The sequence below is a fragment of the Sturnus vulgaris genome, chromosome 2, assembly GCF_052056855.1.
Source record: "Sturnus vulgaris isolate bStuVul1 chromosome 2, bStuVul1.hap1, whole genome shotgun sequence".
Lineage (NCBI taxonomy): Eukaryota > Metazoa > Chordata > Aves > Passeriformes > Sturnidae > Sturnus > Sturnus vulgaris.
In genome coordinates, this window is record NC_142244.1 from 13,021,514 (window position 1) to 13,033,794 (window position 12,281).

The window sequence follows — 12,281 nt, forward strand, 5'->3', positions numbered from 1 at the left end:
AAACAAACTCTAAGTGTCTTTCTGGAAACTGAGGTAAAATAAAATGTAAATTTCTGTCAAAGACATAACTATCAATTGTGAAGACAATCTCAATGTAGACTTTAGCCCAATCTTTTTGGAATAACAACTGACTTAATAGACATTTAAACAGTCATTTTCCTGCAAAAAAGAATTCATAGTTATTATTCAAAAATCAAACAAACATTCATACTCTAGCAATAAACTTTATAGTCAGAGAATTAGCAAAAAAAAACACCCGAAGAAAACCCTCACAAATAAAACCAATAAAAACCTACAAAACAAACAAAAACCCAAACAAACACACACAAAAGTTGCCTGTGAAAATAGTATTCACTCCTTCTGGTCATAACATTAAAGCACCAAGTCAAGTGTCCGATCTTGGCTGTCTCAGCAAATGCAGGGAGAAAACAAAAAGATTCCCATCTAATATGAAGCACTGGAGGGTGGATGAGGATTAAAAACTCTCCTTCCACATTATGGTCACAGGAACCACATTAGAGTATGAATAAGAGAGATGCAAACTTTTTGCACTATTAAAAAAAAAAACAAAAAAAACAAAACTTCCTTCCTTATTTTCTGCTGAACACACCACCATCCCCTCCCCAAATAGAAGCAAGATATCCACTAAAGAAGTCAAAAACTCCAGCAATTCAGAAGCCAGAACTGCTGTGAGCAGAGATTTTTGAGCAGTGCATTTTAGGGAACTTCATCCCCTAGCAGGAATTAAAGTAGAATCCTATTTTAGCTACAGAGGGATAATACCTCATTCTAGCTCCCTTTTATTTTCTGCCTATATAAACTTACTGTGGAAAGGTCAATCATTTTAAGCCATAGCTCCATTAATGATGCCACTATTTGTTTTTTCTCACAATTTTGAAGGAAAAAACCTAATACTTGAACACTTGACTGGTTTCTGTATTTGCTCCACTAAGAACTTGAAAGTAAGCAGAAGTGTGTTCATAGCAGTACTGTAATCCTCCTACAGAGTAACAGCCCTTGAACATTTTGAATATTTATTCCTGATGTGACACCAAGCCACATCACCATTCAGCTCAGCAACTGCCAGAATCACACTCAAGGAAAGTTAAAAGTGCTCACTACATCTCTAAGCTTGTTTCACTTTCTGTGCTTCAATATCCACTTTCCCTACAGGTAAAACAGATTAACATTCATGAGTGGGAGAGAAAACAGAAATCACTATTTTCTGAAGTTTTCTAAAAAGCAATCACCAGCAGCAAAATACCATCCTGCACACTCCTTCCCATTTCAAGGTCTGCACTGCTACATATGCATTTGAAAAGTCACAAAATGCTCCTCAAAACAATTACTCAGAAATTCATCTCTTAGTTTCTAAGCTTAACAGAAGCACTGAACAGATCTCTCCTTGTATCAGAAGGCAGGGAAGACTTCATTCTGCCTTCTGTATTGAAGAGGTAAATAAAGTAATGGTTCCTTCTTTCTGCATTGCATCTCCTTTTAAATTTCTCCTTTAAATTTTTAAAGGCTGTATAACCTGAGCAATAAGCCTCATTAATCACTACTGAATGATTTAACCCAGCCATTCAGTTCCAGATGCCACTCGGTGTTAGTGATATGCTAATTCCTTCCAAGCTTCACCTCCTTTCGCAGTCGAAACCATAATTTTCCACAGTGGTGAAGACAGGATTTTACTCCGTGCATGGGGCCCTCCTGCCAATCACTTTTATGACGAGCACAGGGCAAGTTTCATTCCACAGTCACATCAAACCTTTTTGTTCAACCTGTTCATTATAAACATCTCTCCTGCATTCTGCTGCTACAGCATCATAGTCCCAAACTCTATCCTCTCACGTGCCAACTCCTGCTCTGGGAAGCAAAAAGGAAAACAGCTTGTTACTATCCCTACTTATCTTTTTCCTCATGCTACCTTTTTTTTTTTTTTTCTCCTTTATCACCTCCTACCATGAAACACTTTGATTATCAAGTATCTGTCAGCTGCAGTACCTAGGGCCTTAGATATATTCCAAAACCAGAAAGCTGGACTGACAAGAATTGTTTTGTGAGTGGGAGGTGAGGGGAGAAGCATTCAAAATTTGCAAATCCCAGTTCTGAACCTGCCTGGCATCCAAGAGATCTCCTAGCACAAAGCTACACCAGGTGCCAAGAGATTTTGATAAAAGAAAAAGCTTGGTGACATTGCTGAGCACTTGATCCAAAAATAGTGTTTTAGAACCCTGTATTATGCTTTCAACACATAAATACAGACCCACCTGTGGATTTGGGGCTGCTATCCTCATCTTGGGCTTATTTGTCCAACAAGAGATGTCTGAGTTGAAAAGTTTGCTTTAAACCAGTGTTAGAAAAGTGCACTACCAAAGTGGCAAGCTGAGAAGTTTCTAAAAGAATACACACTCAAATACACTTTTGACTGGCTTCTCACTCTTCACAGAGCTAGTGAGGCCCATGCAAATTTAAAATTATACAGCTTTTTTCAGTTAATTGGCTCTTAAGTCAATATTCACTACAATCTCAATTTTCAGACTGGCTAAGAACCCACAATGATCCACAAACATTTGCAACTGAAGATAAAGTCAAACACTTTAGGCAATTTAATTTAAACACTAGAATCAAGATTTTCAACAGGCACTACTGATTTTAAGTGGCTCCAAATTTAGATTGTAGGTTCCCAACTTCAACAACCCACAAGGCCCTGGAGTCCAAAAATCTGTGGTTTAGTATCTACTAAAATATCCAGCAAATCTTTCAAGCATGCCCATCTGGTCACCATCAAACACCATTTCTTTCTCCCTTCACATTCTTCCAGAATGAAGTGGAGCGAATGCACATCTTTAGGCCTACACCAAATCCCTGGCCATGTATTAAAATCTAATTTCTAAGATAAAAAAATGTTTATGTCTATTATGCTACTGTAGAAGCAAATAGTAAAACTAAAGTCTTCTGTACTTGAATTTAACCATAAACTGCTCTCTTGTTCTATGTGTCTAATCTTCATCATAAAGGCATTTAGGCAATTAGATAAGAGGCAATATAACTAACCAACAATCTAAAATAAATACCTTGCCTGAGGACATGCAAATTTCAGAAGGCACAAAAATGCCAGCCTAGCAAGTTTTAATGCAATGCTATCATGAAACAGTTTAACAGTACTAAAGAAATCACAATTCTGATTTATGTACAAGACAGCCAAGGGAGCAGAAGACAAAGACTACAAAACTGAACAACATGAAGAGCACACAGACTTTACAGCTCACTCAGATGGCTGCCATGGATGACTCTAGCCTGCACAAGTCAAACCCTGATCCTTGCCCTACCCTGCACTGCATGTCTGAAGACACAGGCTGTTCCAAAACTGAGCTTATTCCACTGCTAAATCACTATGCAAGATGAAGAAAATAAAATATCAAGTTGAAGATTTTAAATCCAGAGCTCAGCACATGCTTGTCAGATTTACAGACCTTTAATCTGCAGCCAGGGGTGTTCATATTATTTTAATCATTCACAGTATTAGTATTAGACTTAAGGTAATGCAATACCATATTGAGCAAATACTTCCCAACAGAAAAGGGCAGCTTGAATAATTTTGCATATCTGACTGTTCATTTCTTCAAAGAAAGTATATGTATTTCAAGATGAGAGCAGTCCAGAAAACATGCTTGTTATCTGATTAAGAATATCCATACCACTTCAGTAATAATAATGTATTCAACTACCCACTTTAGTCTAAGCTGAATTTATAGTAAGTTATACTAAAATTAAATGCTTTAATTTATACTTATTTACTTAAATGTAAATAAATATAAGCATTTAACATAGTATAAAAAGCTCTATGTCTCTCTTAAAAGTGTAAAGTCTGGTGACAGAAAACAAGACTTAAATAGGAGTATCTTGTGGAATTTACCTCTACCACCAATAAGTAAACCCATAGAGGTTCTCTCCTGTTGTTTAAATAAGAAATCTAGTATTTTTTAATGGAATATGCTAAGGAATAAATCTTCAGCAACACATTTACTATTATGTGAAAGTACAGATGCTAATATGAGCATTCTATACATGTCAGCCTTCTGAATGGGAAGATAAATACCTAAGATACCTTCATAAAAATGGTTTTATGCACTAGCCATATGGAGTTTATATATGTATAAAAATCCCTTAAGATAAACCAAAAATGTGTTGAAAATGAGGTAGAAGATGACATTATGCTACTGCTTTTACCAAAATGCATGTACTGAATGTTTATATGTGAAGATGAAGCACATGCCCAAGCTGCACCATGAGGACGTCCACCCCTCTGACAGCACACCTTTTCACTAAAACCTAGATGGAAAAGTGCCCAAGTTCTGGGCAGGTCTTTGGGTAGCAGTGCTGAAAGAAACTATGAGTAAACTTGAAGGCCTGATATGTAGTTTACACAAAGATATAGAATTGCTTTATAAACTCATAAAACAAATGGATCTTATATTTAAATCCACAAGTGCATTTTCTGCCTATTAACAGTAGATCCTCCTTTCTAATTTTCCAAGTTTCTGCTTCCAGAAAACAAAATTAACATTACTTCCCATTAAAATACAAGGTAAAAGGTTTTCTATGCCCCTTCTCAGCACAGTCTGCCTCCTTTTGGTAAGGCCACCTTAAGGTTATGCCACTCCATAAACCATTCTGTCCTCAGCAGAGGTGAAATGACTTGGCTGCTCATGGGTGTGAGCTTGGCTGCAGTTGCTCAGATGGCAAGCAGGCTCTAATTAAAAAGACTGGCCTGATGCCACTCACAAATCTCATTACTGTCCATTTATCAATTTTGTTTTAATCAGTCATACCCAGACACACACACACACACACGAGTCTTAATCAAAAATGTTCCTAAGCTTCAGAACAACATAGGCATGGAAAATACCTACAAGTATGAGAACAGTTCTCAGTATTTGACAGTATTTAACTTCATTCCTTGTTCACATACTTCTTCACTTTCTCACAAAAAATATGTTTCCTCACTTTATTTTCAAAGGACAGGAAAAGAAACAGAATATATTGTCCCTAAGTCCCTATTCAATGTTTTATTTAAGTGGAGGACATTTCCCCTGCTACTTACACCTGAAATGGACAAGTCCACATAAACAAACATCTCTCCCTGTGTGCTGATGTGTAAACCCTAATTATATCATATACATTCCTGGTCTGAAAGGCCTATCCTCATGATGCTCCAGAACCATATTTCATCATTTTTGTGCCTAAATCTGGGTAAATGCACCATTTTTTTCCTAATGAACAGTGAACCAACAAAGAAATTTTGACATCCAGAATTAAGTTCACCCCCTTCTTATTTCAAGAATGCTTACCATCACCTCCAGGGTAAGGTAACTCACAGTCCTGGTTTCCATCAATAATCCGGATGCCAAATGATTTAGCTCTTTAAAAACCAAAACTCAAGACAACCAACAGAATAACACAACTCTGTGCACACCTGACTGAAAATTGAAGTCATTATTAGCTTCCCAGGTGTTTCACTTTTTCCCTGGTTGAGATTTTCCTTAGTACCAATTCTCAGCTGTGGGATTCCAACATAGCTGGCTGCATCTATGTCAGCAGTAGAAAATATTTGTGCTCATAAGACATAAAATGTCCTTCTACACACAGCAATTTAGTGCTGATGCTAAGGCTGACACAGTAAGCCAAGAGACAACAGTGTATGATTGAAATATACATGTATGTGTATCAATATGCACACATATTTCTCCTAAAAAAGATATAAACTAGCAAATTACCTGTCCTTAAAAGCATCTCTAACTTTCAAGACACTTAAGATTATGTCTTTCTTGCTCTTCTCTCACCTTTTGGTCAAGCTTCTTATCACAAACTGAAAAATACTCTTATTTCTCCTGTTTGCACAATTTATTGCACTTAAAACACACCTTGGTTGCTACTTCAGTTGCCTCATTATTTACCTTACAATTTTATGAAGAAGCACTCAGGTGAAAAGCTAAGGGAGGTTATCACCACCAAATGAGATTATATAACAGAGCACACAAATAAAATGTGTCAGGACCTCAGCATATTAAATTCTTAAGTGCCATTTTGTTTGCTGGGAAAGTACAAGGTCTCTACAAACTTCCCAGTCCCAAAACAACCTCAAAATATGAACGACTATCGACAACAAAATGACTCATTCCTAACTATTCAAACACAAAACCCACAACAAATTCACAACAGTAACTGAAACACTGAAAATGGGAATCTTCACTATGAAAAGCAAATTTTTGAAGAAGAATCCAAGCCAGCTACCAGGACACCAAGCCAAGTGACCGTTATCCACACAGTGCATTTAACAACAACAGAAATACTACACTGAGAATTGCAGCGAGTGACCAGACTTGTTACACTCAGCAAACTATTATTATATTCATTAGGGAAAGCTATCCCATAATGAGACATAATATTACAGTGGCTTAGGATTGTGAAACAAAACTCTTCCAGTTATTTAGAAAAATTAAGTGCCAACCAAAACCGATGTTATTTGAAAGTGAGGGAACAGGTTCCCAGATATTTTAAGCACAATTATAGATTTTTCTTTCTTGAATTTCTAAATATTTTCTTTTTCCATCTTCTAATGAAAACTAAACTGGTTTTGATTCCTTATGGAATCTCTTTGACCACCACTTACAAAGTATTTTATGTTAAAGCATTGTTTGGCAAAGGTATTTGGTGTATAATACTAATATGATAACTGCTACCTAAGCGTCACTAGTTTCTAATAATATTTGTAATGGCCTATCTATCTTTGTAAATGCAATCAAAACCTTTATCATGTAGACTCAGGAGTATTCTTCACATAAATTCATGTTTTCCAAAAAAAATCTTATGGACAGCATATATGGTTCCCCCAAAATTCAGTATCCTGAACATTAGAGATGATCCCTGCTAATGAAGTTACTCTAACTTCAACAAAAAAACATCTGGCAACCAATACTGACTGCAGTGAGCAAAAATCAGCTTGAGTGTTCTTCTGTTTTAAACTAAGTTAATTGCAAGGCAATAGGAAAAAAAAAAGCAAAAACTTATCTCTTTCTACCTGAAAGATAACAAAATTCACACTTATGCAAATTGAACAAAAAAGAAGACGTCTGCTCTCCACAGATATTATCAGTACTCATAAAGATAAGTGGCTTTGAATCAAACACCTGGATACTTGGAGAATATTTCATCACAAGTAAGGAATTATCAATTTTATACCATGTGGTTATTTCTTTGCTAGCTTGAAGTCTTCAAACACAATACAAGTGGGGCCAGCTTCTTCAGCTCTAAGCAGCTGGCTCAATCTTTCTTAAATATTCTTCCAGTAAAATTACTTAGAACAGCATAAAATGCATTAGGGATAGGTGAAAAATGCACATTTTAAAAGTTTTCTTGGGTGCCATATTTGCTTTTACAGATTAGGCACTCAATACTTGCATAATCCTTTGAATTACTGTGTATTTTTTTTAAATCTCTCCTAATTTATTACTATTAGACAAAGAATACATAAAAGCAGTAGAACCACTTCCAGAAATGCTCTAGCACTTCATGAGGGAGCTTTTAAATACAAATTTCTGAGACAAACAAACAAAATGTATCGAGGAAGTGGCTGATTTATTTACTCCAATAGGTAGGTTAGCCAGCTGGAAAGGACTTTGGGGACACTCCATGGACACCTTTAAACTATTAACCATCACAAGATAACTCTCCCATGAAGGAATACAAGAGACAATTTTGCCCTCCACTGGCTAGAACTATCACTGAAAAACATTCCTGCCTCGCTGTGTCAGCGCTGCCTGTTCCATACAGCATGGAAAAACCTCTGGAGCAAATGTACCAATCCCATCTGAAGTGCAGTAATTAGAAAGGGATAACATGGACAGGAAAGGGGGGAAAAGGTGGGTGTTGAGCAGATGGGAATCAGCAATGCAATGAAATAACTCATGAAAATATAAAGATTTCTATGGAGGGAAACAGAAAAATCACACAGTAACATATTTAGCCTTGAGAAATTGCTAGAGCAGTGAACACCCATGTGGAAAACCAGAACCTTGACATTCGTTCCCAGCAAAAATGTTCTGCATGTTGCCCTTCAGATAAGTGAAAGCTTTTATTTTCCAAACATACTCATTTGATGCTGCTGCTTCCTGGGGAGTGGAGAGATGAAAAATCCAAGGATTCTAAAATAAAGGCTGCCTAAGAATGACAGAAAAAGGGCAGAATGCAGGTAAACACTCAAGAAAACAAGGATACCCGAGAATTATCCCTTAAAGCAATTCTTATTCTGTATGTAAAGAAGCATTGAAATTAGACTGGGAGAATAAGGGAGGAAAGCTGCTATATTCCAATTTTCAACACTATTCAAATTTAAATTTATTCAGCATTTATTAACCACAGGCTTACATGAAAGAAGGTACTTCACAGGATTCCACAGAGACAACACCAAGGTAAAAACTTAGGGGGTTTAAATTCTAAGTGGTTTACCAATTACTGTTTTAACAAACATTAACCCACTTACTTTTCTATTATTAATTTTTTTTTCTCTTTCCCATCCCCCAATTATTTCCCACTTCTCAGCAGAAGTTTCTAACATCCCATTTAGAGTGTGGCCACACAAACCATTGATCCAGTAGTGGGTGTGAGGGAAGTGAGAACCTTCAGTGGAAGAGGGGAGGAAAGGATCAATCAACTTGCAAGATCAGCTGTCAGCAGAACTCAAAGGATTTCAGTGTGGAAACTGCTGTAGATGACTCCTGTCCTTCCTTCTGCACTGCAGCCATCTGCCCTCAAACTTCATCCTGCCAAAGGTTTCTGGCATCTCCATTGTTCCAGACACAAGACTAACTATTTGACCACGCTCTAGTTGAGGGGAAAAAGAAATTCCTGCTGGTGAAGGAGTTGGAACAGCGTTATTATCTGGTGCTTGTCTCTTATCTTTGTTACTGAGTTTGCTTACATGACAAATTAAAAGCCTTCATAAAAATTCATGGCTTTTTTTCCTTTTTTTCCCCCTCTCCAACTCAGCTGGAATCAACATTATTAGAGAGAGCAGCCCCATCCTGGGGGGGGAAGAAATTGAAAAAACCTTTCATGCAACTTCATTGAGCATTTATATGATAAACAGATGAGAGGATTCAAAAATAAATAAAATTGTTTCTTAACTTGAAGTTTAAACCATCCCAATACATGATCAAGTTACAGAGTACACTATCTATGAAGTCAACTTTTCTAAGGTGAGGATGATTGCCATGAAAGATTCAGAAAGATGAAATGGGTGCCAAGGCTTTTCCCCATTCCATTTGTTTTTTCTATCACATAAAGGAGGCAATACAGAGAAAAATCAAATTAAAGATGGTATGACTAACACTGTCAAAAGTGAACAGGGCGAGAGCTACTCAGGGATGCAAAGTTTGCCATATCCAAAGCCACAAGGAGCAAACTAATACCTAAGAGCAAAACTTTAGTAGTTAAATTTATGATATAATCTAGAAACAGACATAAGTTACTACACTAGTGACATAATTAAGACTTAAAGCTTCAAGCTGTGTATTTGAGTCTTTCAAAAACTTCATTCATTCATTTACTGACCAGATATCTCATACTACCATAACTTTAATGACTCAAAGGGATCCTCCGCAAACTTAGAAGAATCACTTAAGGTAGAAAAGTTAGCGCCCAAACCAACCTTCACTACGGCACAAGCATTCACTGCGTTCACTCAGCCTGTGACAAAAGGCGTTCCTAAGAACGACAAGCAGGGAGATAAACCCGTCCTACAGCGAGAAACAGCGTCCTTGTACAGAGACGGACCCGAAACCCTGCCAAGCCCCCGGGCCAGCGCGGCCACAGGCGCGCCCCGGGAGAGTCGCCCCCGCTCCGAGCCCAGGGGGCACAGAGCCCACCCTGCCCTCCACAGTGCCCTCCTAGTGCCGCCTATCTGTAACCCACAGGCACGATAAGATGCCCCAACGCGCATAAGCCCCGCGCAAACTGTGCCTAATGACCATTAATCCCCGCTATCTCCTCGGCCATCTCCCCCGCTCCCACTTAGCACGCTGGCGCTTCACTTCACACCCATGGGTAAACTTTAATCGCCAAGGTGAAGCAAAACCCATCCCCGAGCCCTCCCTTCCCCCTCGCCACCACCGCCGTGGTCACCCCCCCGGTGGCGGCTGCGCGGGGTTATCCCGGCCCGGGGGGATGCTCCAGGAGCGCCCGGCGGAGGGAGCGAGGTACCACGGGCAGCCGCACCGAGCGGCACCTCCCGCGGCACCACGGGGTCCCAGCCCGCCGCCCCCTCGCCGCCGGTGCCCAGCACCAGCCGTGGTTACATCAATCGACCCTCGGGAGCTGCCGGCGGTGGGAGCCCTGGGACCAGGACAACTCCCGGCGCCGCGCATCCCTCGCTCCCCGCAGCCCCCACGGCCGGCGGCAGCTCGCGGGGCAAACGCGGTCCGGGCGCCCGCAGGGTGGAAACCGAGCTTCGTTTCCGAGCAAAGGAGGGGGCCGGGAGGCGCGGAGGGGCCAAACTGGGGGAGCGAGGGGGGGAAAGAGGAGAGCGGCTGCGGGAGCGCTGCCACCGCCGCGGCCGCGTATCTGACCCGCCTGCGAGAGGTGGTTACCTGAGGTGACACATATGAATCCAAAGAGGTAAAAGCGAGCAAACTCCGCGATCATTGTCCTCGGGTGGCGCCTGCAAGCAGTCTCATGCCAGAAGAGCGGGGGGAGAAACGAAGAGCCCCCAGTTGTAATTCCACAGAAGCTTAACGCAAGCGAGGTTCTCCAATCCCGCCGGACTCCCGGGGCGAGCCCCCTCCGGGCACGGCGCTGTCAGGTCCGCGGGGCTCCAGCCGCACGCCAACTCCGGCCGGCCTCCCCTCTCCCGGCCCGGGCTTTCCTCGGCGGCGCCTTGACACTTCCCAGGACTATCCAAAGCGATAGGAGAAAACAAAAGATCCTCGAGTTCCCGCAGCAGAGGTCTGCCGCCTCCCGAGCACAAGTTGCTGCCCTGGCCCCAGACTCCGCTCTGGGCGCCCGGGACGAGGAGGTAACGGAGCGCAGCCGGGACGGGCACGGACCGGCCACCGCCGCCCTCCGCGAAGGCGAGGAGCGGGCAGGGAGCTCCGCGAAGTGTCCCCGCCGAGTCACTGCGCGCCCGGCGAGCGGCGGGCAGAGCGCGGCGGCGGAGCGGCGGCAGCGCCCGCTCCCATGGCGGGGGAAGGAGGCGGGCGCGTCGGGGGCCGCGGCGGAGCCCGGCCGCGGTCAGGCGGGGCGGCGGGCAGGGGAGCCCCGGCGGCAGCCCCGAGCCCAGCTCAGCATCGCCGCCGCCCCCGCCCCTGCACGCGGGAATCCCACGCTCGCCCCCGCCCCAGCGCCGGAGGAGGGCACAAGAGGGGCGATGGAAGGAAAGAAGAAAGAAAAGGGAGAGAGAGAGAGCGAGCAAAACTTCCCCGGGCCAACGCCCCCGAGCCACCCACCCCAACCGCCCGCCCTCGGTGCGGCGGCTGCGGGAGGAGAGGGCGGAGGGGGAGGAGCGGCTCCTCGCCTTGCCCCGCCGCCGGGGCAGGGGTGCACGAGTCAGGCGGGGCCGAGCCCGCCGCGCCTGAACTTTCTGGTGTCACGTCGAGCCGCTCGCCTCCGCCGCGGGTTTCCCCTTCCCCCTCCCGGCCGCCTCCACCTCCTGCCCGCGCTGCTGCCGCCGCGGCAGGTCTGGTGCCGCCTCGGGACACCTTAAAGGAGCCGCACCTACGCGGCCCCCGCACGCCCCGAGCGGCGCTGCCCGGCCCGGCGCATCCCGCCCGCCCCGCCCCGCTCCCCGCGGAGCCGGCGCCGCCTCCCGCCCCTTCCCCCGCCGAAGGTAAGGCGCGGGGCGGCTCCCGGAGCACGGCACAGCCACGAGCAAGGGGAAGGGATAGGGGCAACCTCGGGCGCGGATGAAGTTCAGATTCCCCCCTGCCCACACCCGCCGAAAACAAGCAAACGCACAAAACCCCCGCGCGGGTCTCCACCGGCATTCCCGGCGGAGCGAGGAGACTGCGCTTCGCTGGATGATTCCCAACCCCCGTGGCCTGGCCGTGCTCCAGGCGTGGACCAAATCTCTAGGAGAAGAAGCATCCTCAGATCGTCACTCCTGCGGTTGAGTGCACGGACAAATACGACAGGAGCAACTCCTCGTGGCCGTGTCACACCACGAGAGGTAGTGGTGGGGCGAAAAGGGGAAGAACACTCCAGGGGAAAAGGGAAGCTTGACTTGG

General features: G+C 43.7%; 1 protein-coding gene across 5 annotated transcripts in view; it reads right to left on the reverse strand.

Moving 5' to 3' along the window:
- ROBO1 (roundabout guidance receptor 1) overlaps positions 1 to 12,281 on the reverse strand; it is a 679,988-nt gene that overhangs the window by 278,420 nt on the left and 389,287 nt on the right. The window contains exon 1 of one of the 5 annotated variants that reach the window (XM_088157831.1): positions 10,650 to 10,859. The exons of the other annotated variants lie outside the window; for them this stretch is intronic. Coding sequence (XP_088013957.1) covers positions 10,650 to 10,704 — 55 coding nt within the window. The 5' untranslated portion in view covers positions 10,705 to 10,859. Of the gene's footprint in view, positions 1 to 10,649; positions 10,860 to 12,281 lie in introns of those variants that run through there. 5 annotated transcript variants of the gene reach the window in all.